The sequence below is a fragment of the Medicago sativa genome, chromosome 4 (genome assembly GCF_051527215.1).
Source record: "Medicago sativa cultivar Bolivia chromosome 4, Bolivia_mono, whole genome shotgun sequence".
Taxonomy (NCBI): Eukaryota; Viridiplantae; Streptophyta; class Magnoliopsida; order Fabales; family Fabaceae; genus Medicago; species Medicago sativa.
Window position 1 is genome coordinate 50847269 of NC_140752.1, and position 21804 is coordinate 50869072.

The 21804-nt window shown below is 33.3% G+C and overlaps 2 protein-coding genes and 2 pseudogenes across 2 annotated transcripts; 1 reads left to right on the plus strand and 3 right to left on the minus strand.

The window, feature by feature from the left end:
• The first annotated feature begins 6553 nt into the window (after positions 1–6553).
• Positions 6554–9040, plus strand: BAM5 (beta-amylase 5). The gene is made up of 7 exons (XM_085701448.1): positions 6554–6623; positions 6720–7118; positions 7457–7621; positions 7717–7980; positions 8063–8272; positions 8352–8591; positions 8672–9040. The coding sequence occupies exons 1-7, from the start codon at positions 6564–6566 to the stop codon at positions 8822–8824; spliced, it is 1491 nt and encodes a 496-aa protein (XP_085557574.1). The 5' UTR covers positions 6554–6563; the 3' UTR covers positions 8825–9040.
• Positions 9041–11396: 2356 nt separating this feature from the next.
• Positions 11397–14140, minus strand: LOC146929646 (uncharacterized; annotated as a pseudogene).
• Positions 14141–14764: 624 nt separating this feature from the next.
• Positions 14765–17533, minus strand: LOC146929647 (uncharacterized). Its single transcript, XM_085707379.1, has 2 exons — positions 16906–17533; positions 14765–15462 (listed from the first exon to the last, which is right to left on the minus strand). Exons 1-2 carry the CDS (start codon positions 17531–17533, stop codon positions 14765–14767), a joined length of 1326 nt encoding a protein of 441 aa, XP_085563505.1.
• A 629-nt stretch (positions 17534–18162) lies between these two features.
• Positions 18163–20921, minus strand: LOC146929648 (uncharacterized; annotated as a pseudogene).
• Between the last annotated feature and the right edge of the window lie 883 nt (positions 20922–21804).

Below are 21804 nucleotides of genomic sequence, written 5' to 3' on the forward strand. Positions count from 1 at the left end.
AGCTCATTCTATAAGAACTCCACAGTTAAGCGTGCTTGACTTGGAGCAATTTTGGGATGGGTGACCTACCGGGAAATTTCCCGGTAAGCGTGCAAGTGAGGACACTTGGAGCAATTTTGGGATGGGTGACCTACCGGGAAGTTTCCCGGTAAGTGTGCGAGTGAGGACAAAACATGCTGAAAAGACTCGTGTTGGTTTGTGGGGTCAGTCGGCAATCCTTAAAGCAGTCGTTACATGTTACATGCGTCGTCTTTTTCGTTTGCGTAACTAATAAAACTCAACCGTATAACTTAAAACTAGGTATGAATCATGTATGTGTGTTTATATATGTGTGTGTGTATATATATATTTTAACTATAAAGAATAAATTTATAATTCATGGTCTGGCTAAAAAGAACTAGTTTCTTAAAAATGACATAATCTTGAATATCAACAGAATATACTTTTCAGAAATAGTTTTCTCTACTCTTGATTTATGGCAAAAACAAATTAAAGTAGCGACAATACGATATAATAAAGGGTCATGATAGCCTGTGCCCTTACGAAGGGCACAAGTTAAGGAGCAGAAATTGGAAATCTATATCTATACTTCTATAATATATATATATATATATATATATATATATATATATATATATATATATATATATATATATATATATATATATATATATATATATATATATAAGAAAACTACCCATTTCAGCACATTTTTTTGTTGGACTTTTTTTTCTTCAAAAATACCCTTAATTTTTAATTTTAAATACAAATAACACATGTAACAAATAAATAAGAATAAATTTAATTTAAGGAGAAAACTTACGCACAATTCCTTATGAACTGTTCCTACTGTTAGCCAATTATAAAATAACACGTGGATTATTAATCCATGTCACTAATCATCCCCATTAACCCTCTTTTACCTCCGTTAACCACAAATCAAACTCATAAAAAACTAGCACAAAACAAAAACTCATGTTACTTTTTTATCAGCCGATTTTATGTTGTACATCTGTGTTGTTCCCCTCAATACAACCGACAAAGATTGCCAAATATTTTCATCCCTTCCACAAAAAACAGTATTTCCATATTATTTTATTACTTCCACAAAAAACAGTATTTCCATATTATTATATTAATATAAGTTACTCTTCCTTAGCCTTTATTCAATTGTAACAAACGTGAGCAAACAATAATGGTAAAGATTGAACTTTAAATCCTCTAAAAAAAGATTAGTAACAAACGTGATCAATTAATAATGTTAAAGATTTGACTTTAAATCCTCTAAAAATAAGATTAGTAACAAACATGAGCAAAAAATAATGTTAAAGATTGAATTTTAAATCCTCTAAAAAAATATTAGTAACAAACTTGATCAAAAAATATTGTTAAAGATTGGACTTTAAATCCTCTAAAAAAAAAGATTAGTAATAAACGTGAGCAAAAAATAATGTTAAAGATTGAAATTTAAATCTTCTGATAAAAAGATTAGTCACAAACGTGGGCAAAATATAATGTTAAAAATTGAACTTCAAATCCTTGAATGATTAATGCAAAACAAGAATAAGAAACAATTCTAAACCGTTCAATTTGGCAAATCTTCATGTTTGAAATATTTGAAGGTTTGAACGTGCGGTGATGCTTCTTTAGAATTTGAAATAATTTCCATAAATCCAATTCAGAATGATTAGTTCAATTGAAACCGTTCAATTGAATGATGTGCACCGAAAGAGTTAAATGATGTGCCCTGCTTTCAAACTACTCCTACAAGAAGACCGTAAAGATCCCATCATGCAAGTGAAATGTAGGAAATCAATCACACTCACTCATCTATCTATTTATCTATCTTCTATTTATATTATTATTATTATTATTATTATTATTATTATTATTATTATTATTATTATTATTATTATTATTATTATTATTATTATTATTATTATTATTATTATTATTATTATTATTATTATTATTATCATCATCATCATCATCAATCAACATATCTTTGAATTCTAAACTAATTGAATTCTAAACTTGAGTTATTTTTATGCAAGAGTTGCGATAATGTGGCATATCTATTTGAGCTCCTGCTTTTCGTTCTCTATTGATTGAAACCTTGCCACCTCTCTTAACTATTACTCTAATTCATTATTTATTTTCCACTTGATCAATTTAATGCATGTCCATTCACAATGAACCTACCATTAGCTTGAATTCAATACAAAATAAGGTCATTTTTGTTAACTAATTAAGAACAATTTGTTAGATTGATACATATTCATATATAACCATAGGTTAAGCTATTAAAAGGAGGACTAACTCTCTCCTATAGTTTACCGTATAGTGTTAGCATACATGCATGCAAACATTTTTCACACTTTGTCTTCATTTTTAATTAGTGGCAAATAAAATTATCAATCAAACATTGCAAAAATGGTGTGATATTTAGCAAGGGTTTAGTTTCAAATAAAAATTCATCACTTTGAGTCAATCATCTCTTCAAAACTCTTACTATTGTATATACACTATCCAGATCATAAATATTTAATTTCAATTTTACTATTGTGCTAAATATTTTTATTATATATAAATGTTTGTTTTGAGTTATCATCCCTTCTCCAAACACCTCTTGAATGATACTCTTTAATTTTGTAGTATGATCTTTGTTTCTCTTTCTTACTTTTCACACATGTCTTGCTCTATTGGTTTTTGTAGGAGAATGGAGACTCAAGTTACTCTACAATAGATATTTCTCAAATTTTTATAGCCCTACTCTTTTAACACCATCTTGCGAACAATCTATCTATATATCTTTGCAATCGAACCTTGGATTGTTCCTAAACCTCCATTGTGTTGATGCATCGTCGTTTAGAGAAGCTTTCAATCTCTCATTTAACATAATGGTTAAAAAAATAAAAATAACTTCTACATTATACCATTAAATGTACATTCATGTATACTGATATATAAAGTTCCAATTCTACATTTTTTTAAGCAAATTTTATTTGTAACGAAGCACGAAGGAAGTTCATTGGCAATTTTTTTATTTGAAAAGTAAAGTTCAATGATAATTTGCAAGTCACAAACAACGTAAATCTTTAATGGTACAATTTGTTTTACTTTCACTTTAATGCTTTTTTGTTATGAAAAATTGAATGTTCACTCTTTTTTCTTTTTTTTTCTCCAGGAGACCTTTCATTTGTATAGTAGGTTTTAATTACACACCAACTAATTAGTTCACATGTTTTATTGCACTAATTTTTTTTAAAAACCAAATGTAGTGATTATTTAATATATAACTTATTATTTCTCTCAAAAAAAAAACTTTTTAGTATGTTGATTTTAAACCAAAATTGAGTGAGTAACCAAAAAAAACCAAAATTGAGTGTAATTTTTTTTTTTTGGTTACATAAATTGAGTGTAATTAAATTTAAAAAAGATTTCTTTTTTAATCAATTGTGTAAATGTTGTTCATCTTTTATTTATTTTTGAAGTCGAATTTATATAGTTGTTTAAGTATAACGTGTCGTTGTAAGTTGTAAGTTACCTTGAAACATTTTTCCATTTCGTAAATAAATAATATCCAGAAATTTTTATAGTCTCTATGATAAAATCAAACAGTAAACACATTGTACGAAAAAATAACATTAAGCGTATTTTTATAAAATCCGTGCAACGCACGGGTTAAATACCTAGTTACAAATAGTTAATAAGTTACAAAACATATGAGAGAATGACACGATGTTGTATCAGTCGACTTCTACAAACCTTCAATGTTTACACCCTTGGATCAATAAATCTCACCATTAGATTAAGTGAAATATGATGTAATTTTTTTAACCAAATGGTGAAAATGACAATAGTGTATGATGCAAGGTCATTTTACTTGTCCACATTTGAAAAAACCAACTATTATTCTCTCGCTCTGTCTCTCTCTCTTTTTTGTTTTTGCTTCTCATATATTCTTCTACCTTAGATAATCTATTTGAGGTGTTGTAGAACATTAAATATAGATACCTATCCCAAATAGGATTTGAACTTTTGTTCAACACGACGTGCGAGTCTCTAGCTTCTTTCATTACCCAACTCTACTTTGGTAACTCACTTCTTAATGTACATTTTGTTTTGATGAAAAATTCTTAATCTACCTTTTTTTTTTCTTTTCAAATTAATCTACTTATAATTAAATTGCTTTAATTTATATTAAGTCTAGTGGATTATATCATACTAGTAGATAACATGTCACTGTCACGTTTTCCTCGTGTGTGCCGTGCGACATGAGCCAGTGTTACTATTTATTGTTTAGTGAACACTAATTATATTCTAGAGTTTGCTTGAATATTTATTGGTTTGAAGTTGAATCATATTCAAGTTTAATTCCCACATTCAATGTGAGATGGATTTTTTGCTGAGAAAAAGAGACCATGTTGGTATCATGATCTAAGAGTATTTTTAAGAATTTTGCTCATCCCCCAGCACAAACCACTCGCGTCCAGCATGATTTCCAAATATACCCCAACGTGAGTTAAGTCACGTTGCGTGACTTAACTCACACACCTTATAAACTCTACGTGACTTAAGTCACGCACCACTGGCATGTGCGCGAGTTAACTCACGCACGTTGGCCGGTGGTCAGAGCTGAAGAACAAACGTTTTTTGGTCTTTGGTCAGTTTTTCAACATTCAATCTACACGTTTTTTTAACCCATTTTACACGTTTTTTTTATACCACATTAATGGTATTTACAACCTATACTACCATTCCCACCTATAAATACCCCTCCATACTTCCATATTTTCTCACACCATATCACTTTCCCCCCTCCTCACACTCTCCCTCTATTTCTCTTTTTTTTTTTTTTTTCTCAATAGTCTCTTTAGGCAAAAGTGATCAGACTTCTTCGGGTAAAATAGTGAGTAGCCAACTTGGGGAAGCGATCAACCCTTCGGATAAGTTTAAATCTGCTTTTTTTTACCCCAGAAACTTTTTACCGTGGGTAAAAAGAATCTTCTTGGGGTATAAAAAAAACCAGATTTAAATTTAGCCCAAGGGTTGATGACGTATTTTCCCCAAGATGGCTGCTCACTATTTTACCCCAAGAAGGCTGATCACTTTTTACCTCAAGAGAGTAAAAAGAAAATAAGTAGATTTAGAGAATTCGAATAAATTATTGTATCAATTATTGTATTGTATGAATTCTATTAATAAAATAAAATGTTGTTATATGCCTCAATTTTGTTCATTCCCTTTTATTTTATATTTGCTTTTATTTTCTAATTTTGTATTTAATGAATAAATATTAATTTAGTTCATTTCCTTTTATTTATATTTGTATTTATTTTATGTGCATAACTAAATTAGAATATAGCAAATAAATAAATAATTTAGAATAAAGTGAACAAATAATTTAGAAAATAAATAATTTAGAATAAAGTAAATAACATAATTTGAAAATAGTAAATAAAATAAAATAAAAATAGCCACTTTGCGCCACTTAACTTGCGCCACGTAACTTAAATTGCGCATTAGTTTACACTTGCGATAGTTAACTAGCGCATGGGGATTTTGGGCATGGCTCAGGGTGCGAGTGTTTTGTGCTGGGGAAAGAGCAGAATTCTATTTTTAATGGGGAGTCTTTTATTTAACAAAAACCTCAACCTATTAAAGACCTTTGTTGGAGGAAAAAATTAAGTGGGTACCTATTAGTTACTGATAACTATATAACGACTCTATCTTAAACAACTAACGGGGCTCACGATTAAAATAAGAAATAAAGTAAATAAAAGTTGGTCCAACCATCTCAAATTCATGTGATTCTTTCTCTTTTAAATTTATTTTTATTTATCATCTAAAGTACATTAATATTATCAGAGTCATTTTAAGGACTCTTTTTAGTTTAATATTATCAAAATCATTGAGTCATTAATATGTACTTTTATTTAATCATTAAAAAAAGTATTTTTATTTAAAAATTATAAATAAATAACGTGTGCATGTGGGGTCTATTTAATGATTTTTTTAATTTATTATCATTGTAGATGCTGTAAGTTATAGTTTGGTTTTTTGCAGGGCAAGTACCCCTTATTCATTTTCCGAGTTGTGGGTTAAGTACTTTTTATACTTCTCACCTTTTCAATAAAATTGGATATTAAAAAAAAAAAAAATACATTCAACGTGAACACCTCTTTAAAGAATGATTTGTAAGTGCATTTTTTTTTTTTACTTAGAGTGATCTCCTAAATCATCTCATCTAAACTTTTTTTTTTTTTTTGAAGAACATCTCATCTAAACTTAACATCCAAATTTCAAGGTATCAAAATTATTTATTGTTTTACATCAAAGCCCCACTCATATCGTGACTTTAAAGCAATCAATAATTTATACGTACCATACCTTTATACATTTAACTTTTTATTTGTGTCCTTCAAAACAAAACAAAAAACTTTTTATTTGTGGCGAATATCAATCTCTGTATCTTTCATAATCAATAGGTATGAGATAACTTTGATATTCACTCAAGTTATAAATAGAGCAACATCAACGGCAAAATTGCAAGCAACAAGATGTCTACTTTGAACAAAAACATGCTTCTAAATTATGTTCCAGTTTATGTCATGCTCCCAGTAAGTCCTCATACACATAAACTACTGTGTTTGTAAGCTCATAAATATGTGTTTGTTCACTAATATTAACATATATTTCATTGTTTTTCTTCGTAGCTCGGAGTTATTAATGTCAATAATGTCTTCGAAGACCCAGATGGACTTAAAGAACAACTCGTGCAACTACGAGCAGCAGGCGTCGACGGTGTTATGATCGATGTCTGGTGGGGGATCATTGAACAAAAGGGACCTAAGGAGTATGATTGGAGTGCTTATAAGAGCTTGTTTCAACTTGTTCAAAAATGTGGCTTGAAATTGCAAGCTATCATGTCATTCCATCAATGTGGAGGAAATGTAGGGGATGTTGTTAACATACCATTACCAAAGTGGGTGCTTGACATCGGAGAATCAGATCCTGATATCTTCTACACCAATCGCTCCGGTATTAGGAACCAGGAATATCTGAGCATTGGTGTAGATAACAAACCCATCTTTCATGGAAGAACGGCCATTGAGGTGAGTTAAACTTTGAAATTGTAATTATCTTTCTTTTAACTAATATCCATACTGATATGGAAATGAAGCCATGTAAGAGAATTAACTAGGGTTTTGGTTACTGGAATAAGATAGGCTGCAGTTACTGCGTCACCCAACAATTGATCTCATCCTTCCGATCTATATCATTGGTTGAGATCGATTAAAATTAATTTAATGAATGTATAATCTGAGTTGTCCGATCTCAAATCAATGACTAAGATTTTAAATTGTGTGAAACTATCTGGGAAAATTAATGCATCCGATCCGGGTCCATTAGTTACCATAGTACTTCTAAATAAACTTCCTACTTTGCACAGATATACAGTGATTACATGAAGAGTTTCAGAGAAAACATGTCAGATCTTTTAAAATCCGAGGTTATAATAGACATTGAAGTCGGTCTTGGTCCAGCAGGAGAACTCAGATACCCGTCTTATCCGCAGAATCAAGGATGGCAATTTCCTGGAATTGGAGAGTTTCAGGTGATAATTGCCTCAGCTTTCAATCAAAACTGTTTCTTACACATACTGCAATGTCATCTCAGCACTAAAATTTTCATAAAAATGAAATTATGCAGTGTTATGACAAATATTTGAAGGAAAGTTTCAAAGCAGCTGCAGCGAGTGCTGGCCATTCTGAATGGGAACTACCAGATGACGCTGGCACGTACAATGACGTACCAGAATCTACCGAATTCTTCAAAACAAACGGCACATACCTTACTGAGAAAGGGAAATTCTTCCTAACTTGGTATTCTAACCAATTGCTGAATCATGGTGATCAAATCCTAGATGAAGCTAATAAAGCTTTCCTGGGATGTAAAGTCAAATTAGCAATCAAAGTAAAATTCTTAACACCGCAATTAACGAATATCACCTTCATTTTTCTTCCAAATAATTAACCTCTAACTATGTATAATAAAGGTCTCTGGAATTCACTGGTGGTATAAAGCTCCGAATCACGCTGCAGAACTCACTGCTGGATATTACAACCTTGATAATAGAGATGGATACCGTCCCATTGCAAAAATAGTCTCTCGTCATCATGCTATTTTGAATTTTACATGTCTTGAGATGAGGGACTCAGAACAAAGCTCTGATGCACATAGTTCACCACAGAAACTTGTTCAGCAGGTAAATCATTACAATTTTCTTTAGTTTCATGCACCGCTTGCTCTACATGTTAAATTGCGAAACATGAATGTATGAACAGGTACTGAGTGGAGGTTGGAGAGAAAACATTGAAGTTGCTGGAGAAAATGCACTTTCAAGGTATGATGCAACAGCTTATAACCAAATCATACTGAATGCAAGACCACAAGGTGTCAACAAAGACGGCTCTCCAAAACTTCGGATGTATGGAGTAACATACCTTCGTCTATCAGATGATCTAATGCAACAATCAAATTTTGATATATTCAAAAAGTTTGTGGTAAAGATGCATGCAGATCAGGTGAGCATATGCCATGTAATGCACTTCACATTTTTCATAATCATCTTCAAGCCCCTTAACCCTCTTCCCTCAAATTGCAGGATTACTGTTCGGACCCTGAAAAGTACAATCATGGCATACCACCGTTAAAGCGATCAGGACCAAAGATTCCTGATGATGTTCTTAATGAAGCAACTAAGCCAATACCGCCGTTCCCCTGGGATTCAGAAACAGACATGAAAGTTGATGGTTGACTTCCCAATTCGTCCGGGAGAATGGTTATTAAATTACTGGATCTGCTGGAAATAATATTTACCTCTCGGATTTTAAATAAGCACCTACATGTGCAATGCAAGTAATATTCCAATAATGAAGCTATGTCTAGACTATAGAAATCTAGACATATCTACTTGTGTGTACTTCTATGTGTGTTTTCATATTTGTGAGATTAATAAACTATTTTATCCAGACACTTGACTCTGCTTATACAGAAAAGTGTAAGAAATTTATTCATAAAAGTGAAAGAACCATATGAAGTCAAAACAATGTCTTAATCTTATAATATTTGTTAGGGCACAAATGAATAATCAAATTCTGTCAAAAGTGCGTTCAACACTTAAAATTTGTGCTTAAATGTTTGCAGCGTAGTTAATAGTGTGTGCAAACAATGAAAGTCAAAGATTTTTTTGAAGAAAATAGAACAAAATATAATCTAAATTAGGAACCCAACCAAATATGGAAAAGGATGCTACAACTAACTTAGTTCAATAGCAAACTATATATAAGTTTGATGTTAACCTAATACCTATAGGCTATATATACAAAAATGGTGAAACCTCAAGATATCTGGCATGATAATCTCTCGACTCATGAGCTTAGAAATCATTTTCATTACCGTGTGATAATCTCCACATACACGAAGATTCTTGGTTATTCTGACTAGTGTTAAGAAGAGCAAAAGCAAGTGGTAACCTGTGACTATGATCCCAAAACATTCTCTTTTACTTCTTCGTAAGCATCATAAAGAACTAAGCTGACTTGTATCCAACGTTCAGGTCTTTCAATTTGGCGTATATATCATCCAACTGTTGGTGGGACTTATCTCCAACGAAAAAAACTGATGAATTGTCTTTGCTTAACAAAACTGTAATTTGGCGCTTTCCTCGATCTTCAATTTCTCACTAATCCCCTCACCTTTTCAACATCCTTCCATTGTCTCTCAGCGGTGTAGATGTTGGAAAGGAAAACATAATTAAGCACTCACCCCAGTTGTGATGTAATCTACAAGCACAGAAGGAGATGAATCCAAACATCTGCATTAGGTTTCAATTTCATATTGCCAGTAATTGCATACGCGTCTTGTCGTCTAATCTCCCTGCCTTTCCAAGTAGATCAACTAGACATGCATAATCAGTATGTCTTCCAGCCCCCACATTGTCGTTTATGGAAACTTTCTTTACCTTAATTGACTAATCCAGAATCACTGACTACAAGCTGATAAAACCGAAATGAAAATGTCAAAACCCAACATTTCTTAAAAAATGTCTACGGACGGACGACCTCTCTTCCTTTCCCATGAATTCCAAATCCAGTACCAAAAACAAAGCCAATAAAATATTTGATTACAACGGTTACTTCAAGTTCAAGAAAAGCATCTCCATGTTTTTCAACGAATTCCACGACATAACACAGTATCCTTCGCTTTAAAAAAAAGGGCAACCCAGTGTACTAAAGCTCCCGCATACGCAGGGTCCGGGAAGGGGTCCCACCATTTGGTGTATGCAACCTTACCCTGATTTTACACAAGAGGCTGTTTCCAGGACTTGAACCCGTGACCTTTCAGTCACATGACAACAACTTTACCAGTTGCGCCAAGTTACCTTCGCTTTAAACCCTTTAAATTCATCGAAAACTCATGACACATTTTACCATTGCCACTGTCTATTCCTAACAACATAACCATGAACAACTTTCCCCTACAAAACCGTCCGCCGATGTACCATTCTTAACATACCCAGATATCAAGTATTCCAAGAAATCAAATCCCTCACATGCATTTTATCAAACACAAACCTCGCAATTTGCATGAACCAAACTTACAATACATCCAAATCAAACATCTTCACGGTAAAGAGCATCAGACATCATTGCATTGTCAGTGAAAAGAAAAGTGATTACATCAATCAATAAGAATGAGAAACGCAAAAGAGCAAGATAAAAACGGAGATGCTCGATCCCCTACCTCTCATATGTTACGCAATTTATTTATAATTGTAATTATTAATTTACGACAAACATTCCCATATATATATATATATATATATATATATATATATATATATATATATATATATATATATATATAAGTGAAAGGAAGCGGAAGCAGTAAGCAAGTTATAAATATACAAAGAAACTTTTATATAAAAAGATGACAGATTACAAGAAGAAATTCTAAACTGAGAAAAGAAAAGCGTGCCTTCGAATGAAGACTAACCTCCCTTATATAGGGAATTAAGGTTCACTATTTGAACCGGTAAAAGGCTACTGTTTATTCCGGGTTAACCTAATTATTACAAAACGACAAAATCACTGTTTAAGTAGGGTGCACTGTGGGCCCCATCGTCACTTTCACAATGATGATAAAAAACTTTTACAAAATTCAAAAAGCAAAAGTAAAAGAAAAAGCTAAAGCTAAAGTTGATAATGACTAAAGCTAAACCTGAAAATGACACGGACAATGACATTTTTGTCCAAAGAAAGATTCTTTCTAAAAACGACACTAGATTTGTCCTTGATGATATACTTTGGTGACTTAGTTTTCCCCCATTATTTGGTTACATGTGCTACCATGGAATCCCAAATATCTTCAAATGTAGGTTCTACAGGCTGTGATTCTCCTGTAATATCTTCTTCAAAATCCTTTGATTCTAAGGACGATGTAGACATTCTATCTTCATTAGAAGCTGCCTTTGAAGGAAAGGAACCAAAAAATTGTTTCTTCATATAATCTAAAACTCTGATCATAATTTGATCTTTAGTTTCTTGATGATATTTTCTTTGATAATAATTTTTTATAGAGAAGTTTTGAGAGCTTTGCTCCTTTTCATTTTTTGTTTCATCTATTTTAATAGTATTAGTATTATTTAAAGCTATTGCTTTAATATCTTTGGGACTCATTTTTGTCCACCATTTGTAGAAGAAGTTCCTCTGTAACACGGGAATATTATTCTTATCTTTAGAGATATTAATTGACCATCTCCAAATCCAAGGGATCTGAAATTTCCTAAAAAATAGACATGGACATTGTCCAGTAATCATTTTACACGAGGCTACCTTTGTAATTAAAAGACTTTTATCACACCAAGAAGTATACAAATTTTGTATACTTTCTGGCAAAATCTCAAGTGATGGTCCAAATTTTAGCCACCAATCATAAAACCAATTTGGTATAGGTTTTTCTACTATTTTAGGATTAATAGAGAAGAACCACGAATGTTTATTCATAGGGTTCTTGTTGGAACAAAATGTGTTTAACAATGAACCTTAAAAAGTTTTGATGATAACAAGGTATTAAAAATTGTAAATTGGACTAGCTAATATTTGTTCAAGTGTACAGGACCATAATTAAAAAGTTACATCATTTATTGGTTCTGAATGAGCAAATAAAGAGCAAAAGGAATCAACAAAATTGAAGCTTAGACGCTCCTAAAGGCAACTTGCTCCTGTAGAGAATAAGCGCTCCTGAAGTAAAGCCGCTCCTGAAGTTAGTAAAGTGCTCCTGAAGAATAGTGCTCCTAAAGACAAGAGGTCCAGAAGCTGCATCATCAGAAGCTGCGTTATCAGAAGCAGCATCATCAGAAGCTGCCTCATCAGAAGCCATTTCACCAGAAGCTGAAGATCAACTGAATTTGAGAAATTCAAGGATTCAAGAGCTGTGTCATGGATCGAAATTCATCAAAGGACAACAAAAGATCAGTGGAATTTTGCAACGGTCATTTCAAAGGTGTTTGAAGACATGTGCTTGCAATTTTGGACGAAAGCGTTGACATTGTACTTTGTACGAACTGTACAACCACCTTCTCCACTACTCTGTTTTGTGTCCACGCTACAAGACAAGAAAACAGCTCCAGAATACGGCTTCGCCTGCATAGATGTTCCTTTGGATAAGGAATGGATTTCAAATTAGTTCTTCATAGGACAACAACCAAATCAGGCAAAAGATCATTGGTGAAAGATCAAGCTTCAATAACGACTCTTTGATGTGCTGGCAATTTCACAACGTCTCTTTCACACCTCTATATAAAGGAGTGAAGACTTAGAGAATTGGCAATGCTGAACGAAAGACTCACAACATTTTAACAAGTGCCAAACCTCTGCTGAAATTGTTCTGCATTCACTTGGAATTTCTGTGTCTCAAAGTTTCATCTTAGAAATTCTTAAGTTATTGAGTCTGTATCTGATTTGTATTGTGAGCACCTCTGATTGTATATCAAGTGTTCAACCCTAAACAATTTTCTGTGTAATTTTGTTTAGTTAGAAGTCTCTTGCAGTTGTGCTTGAGCAGGGAAGTCTCTTGATTGTGTTCTTGGGCAAAGGAAGACTCTTGCAAAGTGTGCTTAAGCAAAGGAAGTCTCTTGCAGGTGTGCTTGAGCAATTGTAATCAGATATTACTCTTAGTGAAATCTCCTTGGAAGTGCAAGGGGGACTGGACTACTTCCGGATTGTGGAAGGAACCAGTATAATTGCTTTGTGTCGTTCTTCTTCTCTCTCTCTCTCTGTTTTATTCCGCTGCATTTAGATTCTGATTATCACTTCAGAAGCTGTCTCACTTAGCTTCTGACCAGTGTGTTCAGTTTTTAGGAGAAAAGAAGAATTTTCCAAAACACAATTCAACCCCCCCCCCCCCCCCCCTTCTTGTGTTTTTCTCACCTTCAGTTCTGATAATAGAAAGCTTGAGTAAAAGCTTGGATATAATCCCAATAATTGAAGTAAATATATTTACCTTCAGCAATTTTTATAGCCTTTTCTCCATTTGGATTAAGACCCCGTTCTTTTTGCAACAAAATTTTGTTGACATGACATTTTGAAAAGTTTATAAAACTTTCGGGGTTATTATTTTGGTAATGGTGGGTAATGGTTACTGATTCAGTAACTGTCAATAATATTTCTAGATTTGGTCTAGATTTTCCAAAAAGTCCAGGATATCCTCTGGATTCAAGATATCTTGCTTTTATTTACCACCCATCATTATTGGTTAAAGATAAATCCTCATCATCAATATACATGATGGTTTCCGTGATAGGATTTTCAAAAAATTCAGAAACCCGCTCTTGAGGAGATTCCTCAACTGCAACTTGTTTATAAGATATTATCTTATTTATAGACGATGAAGAAGATGCTTCATCCTTTTTAGGATGCAAAGGCACTTGCCTTTCTTTATTGTATTTCACAGTTGTCCAATCCCCTATTAGAGCAATGTTTGACTCTGGTTGAGGTAACATATTGTTACTCCCATATCCACGACCATGGCCATATTGACCACGACCTCTGCCCCTATAAGGGGTTGTCATTCACCCTGCAAAAATTCACAAGTAATCAGCAAGGGAATTATTTTCACCTTTAATATATTGAATATCGAATTCAATAGCAGATAATTGTGCTTGTCATCCTGCAAAAATTTGTTTTGCAACCAGATTTTTAACATCTTTTTCAACAATTGATTTAGCAGAACTACAATCAATTCTAAGCAAGAATTTTTGATTTAACAAGTCACTTTGAAATTTAGAAATACAATTTATTATAGAAAGCATTTCTTTCTTAATAGTATAATATTTGGATTGAGTGGAATTCCACTTTCCAGAGGTAAAACGAACTAAGACTTCTTTGTTATGGTTCACTATTTGAAGCGGTAAAAGGCTACTGTTTATTCCGGGTTAACCTAATTATTACAAAACGACAAAATCACTGTTTAAGTAGGGTGCGCTGTGGGCCCCATCTCACAATGATGACAAAAAACTTTTACAAAATTCAAATAGCAAAAGTAAAAGAAAAAGCTAAAGCTAAAGTTGATAATGACTAAAGCTAAAGCTGAAAATGACACGGACAATGACATTTTTGTCCAAAGAAAGATTCTTTCTAAAAACGACACTAGATTTGTCCTTGATGATATACTTTGGTGACTTAGTTTTCCCCCATTATTTGGTTACATGTGCTACCATGGAATCCCAAATATCTTCAAATGTAGGTTCTACAGGCTGTGATTCTCCTGTAATATCTTCTTCAAAATCTTTTGATTCTAAGGACGAAGTAGACATTCTATCTTCATTAGAAGCTGCCTTTGAAGGAAAGGAACCAAAAAATTGTTTCTTCATATAATCTAAAACTCTGATAATAATTTGATCTTTAGTTTCTTGATGATATTTTCTTTGATAATAAATTTTTACTTCATCTATAGAGAAGTTTTGAGAGCTTTGCTCCTTTTCATTTTTTATTTCATCTATTTTAATAGTATTAGTAATATTTAAAGCTATTGCTTTAATATCTCCGGGACTCATTTTTGTCCACCATTTGTAGAAGAAGTTCCTCTGTAACACGGGAATATTATTCTTATCTTTAGAGATATTAATTGACCATCTCCAAATCCAAGGGATCTGAAATTTACTAAAGAATAGACATGGACATTGTCCAGTAATCATTTTACACGAGGCTACCTTTGTAATTAAAAGACTTTTATCACACCAAGAAGTATACAAATTTTGTATACTTTCTGGCAAAATCTCAAGTGATGGTCCAAATTTTAGCCACCAATCATAAAACCAATTTGGTATAGGTTTTTCTACTATTTCAGGATTAATAGAGAAGAACCACGAATGTTTATTCATAGGGTTCTTGTTGGAACAAAATGTGTTTAACAATGAACCTTAAAAAGTTTCGATGATAACAAGGTATTAAAAATTGTAAATTGGACTAGCTAATATTTGTTCAAGTGTACAGGACCATAATTAAAAAGTTACACCTTTTATTGGTTCTGAATGAGCAAATAAAGAGCAAAAGGAATCAACAAAATTGAAGCTTAGACGCTCCTGAAGGCAACTTGCTCCTGTAGAGAATAAGCGCTCCTGAAGTAAAGCCGCTCCTGAAGTTAGTAAAGTGCTCCTGAAGAATAGTGCTCCTGAAGACAAGAGGTCCAGAAGCTGCATCATCAGAAGCTGCGTTATCAGAAGCTGCGTTATCAGAAGCAGCATCATCAGAAGCTGCCTCATCAGAAGCCATTTCACCAGAAGCTGAAGATCAACTGAATTTGAGAAATTCAAGGATTCAAGAGCTGTGTCATGGATCAAAATTCATCAAAGGACAACAAAAGATCAGTGGAATTTTGCAACGGTCATTTCAAAGGTGTTTGAAGACATGTGCTTGCAATTTTGGACGAAAGCGTTGACATTGTACTTTGTACGAACTGTACAACCACCTTCTCCACTACTCTGTTTTGTGTCCACGCTACAAGACAAGAAAACAACTCCAGAATACGGCTTCGCCTGCATAGATGTTCCTTTGGATAAGGAATGGTTTTCAAATTAGTTCTTCATAGGATAACAACCAAATCAGGCAAAAGATCATTGGTGAAAGATCAAGCTTCAACAACGACTCTTTGATGTGCTGGCAATTTCACAACGTCTCTTTCACACCTCTATATAAAGGAGTGAAGACTTAGAGAATATGCAATGCTGAACGAAAGACTCACAACATTTTAACAAGTGCCAAACCTCTGCTGAAATTGTTCTGCATTCACTTGGAATTTCTGTGTCTCAAAGTTTCATCTTAGAAATTCTTAAGTTATTGAGTCTGTATCTGATTTGTATTGTGAGCACCTCTGATTGTATATCAAGTGTTCAACCTTAAACAATTTTCTGTGTAATTTTGTTTAGTTAGAAGTCTCTTGCAGTTGTGCTTGAGCAGGGAAGTCTCTTGATTGTGTTCTTGGGCAAAGGAAGACTCTTGCAAAGCGTGCTTAAGCAAAGGAAGTCTCTTGCAGGTGTGCTTGAGCAATTGTAATCAGATATTACTCTTAGTGAAATCTCCTTGGAAGTGCAAGGGGGACTGGACTACTTCCGGATTGTGGAAGGAACCAATATAATTGCTTTGTGTCGTTCTTCTTCTCTCTCTCTGTTTTATTCCGCTGCATTTAGATTCTGATTATCACTTCAGAAGATGTCTCACTTAGCTTCTGACCAGTGTGTTCAGTTTTTAGGAGAAAAGAAGAATTTTCCAAAACACAATTCAACCCCCCCCCCCCCCCCCTCCCCCTTCTTGTGTTTTTCTCACCTTCAGTTCTGATAATAGAAAGCTTGAGTAAAAGCTTGGATATAATCCCAATAATTGAAGTAAATATATTTACCTTCAGCAATTTTTATAGCCTTTTCTCCATTTGGATTAAGACCCCGTTCTTTTTGCAACAAAATTTTGTTGACATGACATTTTGAAAAGTTTATAAAACTTTCGGGGTTATTATTTTGGTAATGGTGGTTAATGGTTACTGATTCAGTAACTGTCAATAATATTTCTAGATTTGGTCTAGATTTTCCAAAAAGTCCAAGATATCCTCTGGATTCAAGATATCTTGCTTTTATTGACCACCCATCATTATTGGTTAAAGATAAATCCTCATCATCAATATACATGATGGTTTCCGTGATAGGATTTTCAAAAAATTCAGAAACCCGCTCTTGAGGAGATTCCTCAACTGCAACTTGTTTATAAGATATTATCTTATTTATAGACGATGAAGAAGATGCTTCATCCTTTTTAGGATGCAAAGGCACTTTCCTTTCTTTATTGTATTTCACAGTTGTCCAATCCCCTATTAGAGCAATGTTTGACTCTGGTTGAGGTAACATATTGTTACTCCCATATCCACGACCATGGCCATATTGACCACGACCTCTGCCCCTATAAGGGGTTGTCATTCACCCTGCAAAAATTCACAAGTTAAGTAATCAGCAAGGGAATTATTTTCACCTTTAATATATTGAATATCGAATTCAATAGCAGATAATTGTGCATGTCATCCTGCAAAAATTTGTTTTGCAACCAGATTTTTAACATCTTTTTCAACAATTGATTTAGCAGAACTACAATCAATTCTAAGCAAGAACTTTTGATTTAACAAGTCACTTTGAAATTTAGAAATACAATTTATTATAGAAAGCATTTCTTTCTTAATAGTATAATATTTGGATTGAGTGGAATTCCACTTTCCAGAGGTAAAACGAACTAAGACTTCATTGTTATGGTTCACTATTTGAACCGGTAAAAGGCTACTGTTTATTCTGGGTTAACCTAATTATTACAAAACGACAAAATCACTGTTTAAGTAGGGTGCGCTGTGGGCCCCATCTCACAATGATGACAAAAAACTTTTACAAAATTCAAATAGCAAAAGTAAAAGAAAAAGCTAAAGCTAAAGTTGATAATGACTAAAGCTAAAGCTGAAAATGACACGGACAATGACATTTTTGTCCAAAGAAAGATTCTTTCTAAAAACGACACTAGATTTGTCCTTGATGATATACTTTGGTGACTTAGTTTTCCCCCATTATTTGGTTACATGTGCTACCATGGAATCCCAAATATCTTCAAATGTAGGTTCTACAGGCTGTGATTCTCCTGTAATATCTTCTTCAAAATCTTTTGATTCTAAGGACGAAGTAGACATTCTATCTTCATTAGAAGCTGCCTTTGAAGGAAAGGAACCAAAAAATTGTTTCTTCATATAATCTAAAACTCTGATAATAATTTGATCTTTAGTTTCTTGATGATATTTTCTTTGATAATAATTTTTTACTTCATCTATAGAGAAGTTTTGAGAGCTTTGCTCCTTTTCATTTTTTATTTCATCTATTTTAATAGTATTAGTAATATTTAAAGCTATTGCTTTAATATCTCCGGGACTCATTTTTGTCCACCATTTGTAGAAGAAGTTCCTCTGTAACACGGGAATATTATTCTTATCTTTAGAGATATTAATTGACCATCTCTAAATCCAAGGGATCTGAAATTTACTAAAGAATAGACATGGACATTGTCCAGTAATCATTTTACACGAGGCTACCTTTGTAATTAAAAGACTTTTATCACACCAAGAAGTATACAAATTTTGTATACTTTCTGGCAAAATCTCAAGTGATGGTCCAAATTTTAGCCACCAATCATAAAACCAATTTGGTATAGGTTTTTCTACTATTTCAGGATTAATAGAGAAGAACCACGAATGTTTATTCATAGGGTTCTTGTTGGAAAAAAATGTGTTTAACAATGAACCTTAAAAAGTTTTGATGATAACAAGGTATTAAAAATTGTAAATTGGACTAGCTAATATTTGTTCAAGTGTACAGGACCATAATTAAAAAGTTACATCATTTATTGGTTCTGAATGAGCAAATAAAGAGCAAAAGGAATCAACAAAATTGAAGCTTAGTCGCTCCTAAAGGCAACTTGCTCCTGTAGAGAATAAGCGCTCCTGAAGTAAAGCCGCTCCTGAAGTTAGTAAAGTGCTCCTGAAGAATAGTGCTACTGAAGACATGAGGTCCAGAAGTTGCATCATCAGAAGCTGCGTTATCAGAAGCTGCGTTATCAGAAGCAGCATCATCAGAAGCTGCCTCATCAGAAGCCATTTCACCAGAAGCTGAAGATCAACTGAATTTGAGAAATTCAAGGATTCAAGAGTTGTGTCATGGATCGAAATTCATCAAAGGACAACAAAAGATCAGTGGAATTTTGCAACGGTTATTTCAAAGGTGTTTGAAGACATGTGCTTGCAATTTTGGACGAAAGCGTTGACATTGTACTTTGTACGAACTGTACAACCACCTTCTCCACTACTCTGTTTTGTGTCCACGCTACAAGACAAGATAACAGCTCCAGAATACAGCTTCGCCTGCATAGATGTTCCTTTGGATAAGGAATGGATTTCAAATTAGTTCTTCATAGGACAACAACCAAATCAGGCAAAAGATCATTGGTGAAAGATCAAGCTTCAACAACGACTCTTTGATGTGCTGGCAATTTCACAACGTCTCTTTCACACCTCTATATAAAGGAGTGAAGACTTAGAGAATTAGCAATGCTGAACGAAAGACTCACAACATTTTTACAAGTGCCAAACCTCTGCTGAAATTGTTCTGCATTCACTTGGAATTTCTGTGTCTCAAAGTTTCAGCTTAGAAATTCTTAAGTTATTGAGTCTGTATCTGATTTGTATTGTGAGCACCTCTGATTGTATATCAAGTGTTCAACCTTAAACAATTTTCTGTGTAATTTTGTTTAGTTAGAAGTCTCTTGCAGTTGTGCTTAAGCAGGGAAGTCTCTTGATTGTGTTCTTGAGCAATGGAAGACTCTTGCAAAGTGTGCTTGAGCAAAGGAAGTCTCTTGCAGGTGTGCTTGAGCAATTGTAATCAGATATTACTCTTATTGAAATCTCCTTGGAAGTGCAAGGGGGACTGGACTACTTCCGGATTGTGGAAGGAACCAGTATAATTGCTTTGTGTCGTTCTTCTTCTCTCTCTCTGTTTTATTCCGCTGCATTTAGATTCTGATTATCACTTCAGAAGCTGTCTCACTTAGCTTCTGACCAGTGTGTTCAGTTTTTAGGAGAAAAGAAGAATTTTCCAAAACACAATTCAACCCCCCCCCCCCCTTCTTATGTTTTTCTCACCTTCAGTTCTGATAATAGAAAGCTTGAGTAAAAGCTTGGATATAATCCCAATAATTGAAGTAAATATATTTACCTTCAGCAATTTTTATAGCCTTTTCTCCATTTGGATTAAGACCCCATTCTTTTGGCAACAAAATTTTGTTGATATGACATTTTGAAAAGTTTATAAAACTTTCGTGGTTATTATTTTAGTAATGGTGGGTAATGGTTACTGATTCAGTAACTGTCAATAATATTTCTAGATTTGGTCTAGATTTTCCAAAAAGTCCAGGATATCCTCTGGATTCAAGATATCTTGCTTTTATTGACCACCCATCATTATTGGTTAAAGATAAATCCTCATCATCAATATACATGATGGTTTCTGTGATAGGATTTTCAAAAAATTCAGAAACCCGCTCTTGAGGAGATTCCTCAACTGCAACTTGTTTATAAGATATTATCTTATTTATAGAAGATGAAGAAGATGCTTCATCCTTTTTAGGATGCAAAGGCACTTGCCTGTCTTTATTGTATTTCACAGTTGTCTAATCCCCTATTAGAGGAATGTTTGACTCTGGTTGAGGTAACATATTGTTACTCCCATATCCACGACCATGGCCATATTGACCACGACCTCTGCCCCTATAAGGGGTTGTCATTCACCCTGCAAAAATTCACAAGTTAAGTAATCAGTAAGGGAATTATTTTCACCTTTAATATATTGAATATCGAATTCAATAGCAGATAATTGTGCTTGTCATCCTGCAAAAATTTGTTTTGCAACCAGATTTTTAACATCTTTTTCAACAATTGATTTAGCAGAACTACAATCAATTCTAAGCAAGAACTTTTGATTTAACAAGTCACTTTGAAATTTAGAAATACAATTTATTATAGAAAGCATTTCTTTCTTAATAGTATAATATTTGGATTGAGTGGAATTCCACTTTCCAGAGGTAAAACGAACTAAGACTTCTTTGTTATTGTCATGAATTACTTGTTTAAGAATTCCTCCATAACCGAAATTAGAAGCATCAGTTTCAAAAATCTTAAAATATTTAGGATTGGCTAAAGATAAACAAGGTAAACATTTTACTTTGTTCTTTATTCTTTGAACAGCATGAGTATGTTCATCTGTCCAAGGTTTAGGATTAGTCCTTAATCTATTATATAAAATAGTTGTATCTTTAGACAAATATTCATAGTAGTCTGAAATATAATTTAGGCTACCTAAGAATCTTTGTAATTGTTTTTTGTCTATAATGATATCAGGAAATTTAGTGTAATACCCCGTTCTTTTATGTTGTGAAGTAATACCTGTTAACGATAGAATGCGCGTGTCTGAGATTAGGGACGATTTTGTAATTGAGCGTGAGGAGTATTTAAGGGTTTTAGGACCCAAAATATTCATTGTTTCTTAAGCTTTCTCTCTCTAGATTTTTCCAAGACTTTTAGCTCTCTTCCCACTCTAGAAAATCGGCCTCAATCTCCCTTCAATTTATTCTCTCTTTGTGTTATCTCTAAGGCAAGCATCTATGTGAA

What these genes read in the sequence shown, in the direction of transcription:
- BAM5 (XM_085701448.1), top strand. Translation starts at nt 6,564, where the DNA reads ATGTCTACTTTGAACAAAAACATGCTTCTAAATTATGTTCCAGTTTAT. An exon ending in CTGGAATTGGAGAGTTTCAG is followed by an intron (nt 7,622 to 7,716) that starts GTGATAATTGCC and finishes GAAATTATGCAG; the next exon opens with TGTTATGACAAATATTTGAA. An exon ending in AAGTCAAATTAGCAATCAAA is followed by an intron (nt 7,981 to 8,062) that starts GTAAAATTCTTA and finishes TGTATAATAAAG; the next exon opens with GTCTCTGGAATTCACTGGTG.
- LOC146929647 (XM_085707379.1), bottom strand. Translation starts at nt 17,533, where the DNA reads ATGACAACCCCTTATAGGGGCAGAGGTCGTGGTCAATATGGCCATGGT. An exon ending in TTTTACTCAAGCTTTCTATT is followed by an intron (nt 15,463 to 16,905) that starts ATCAGAACTGAA and finishes CATTTTGTTCCA; the next exon opens with ACAAGAACCCTATGAATAAA.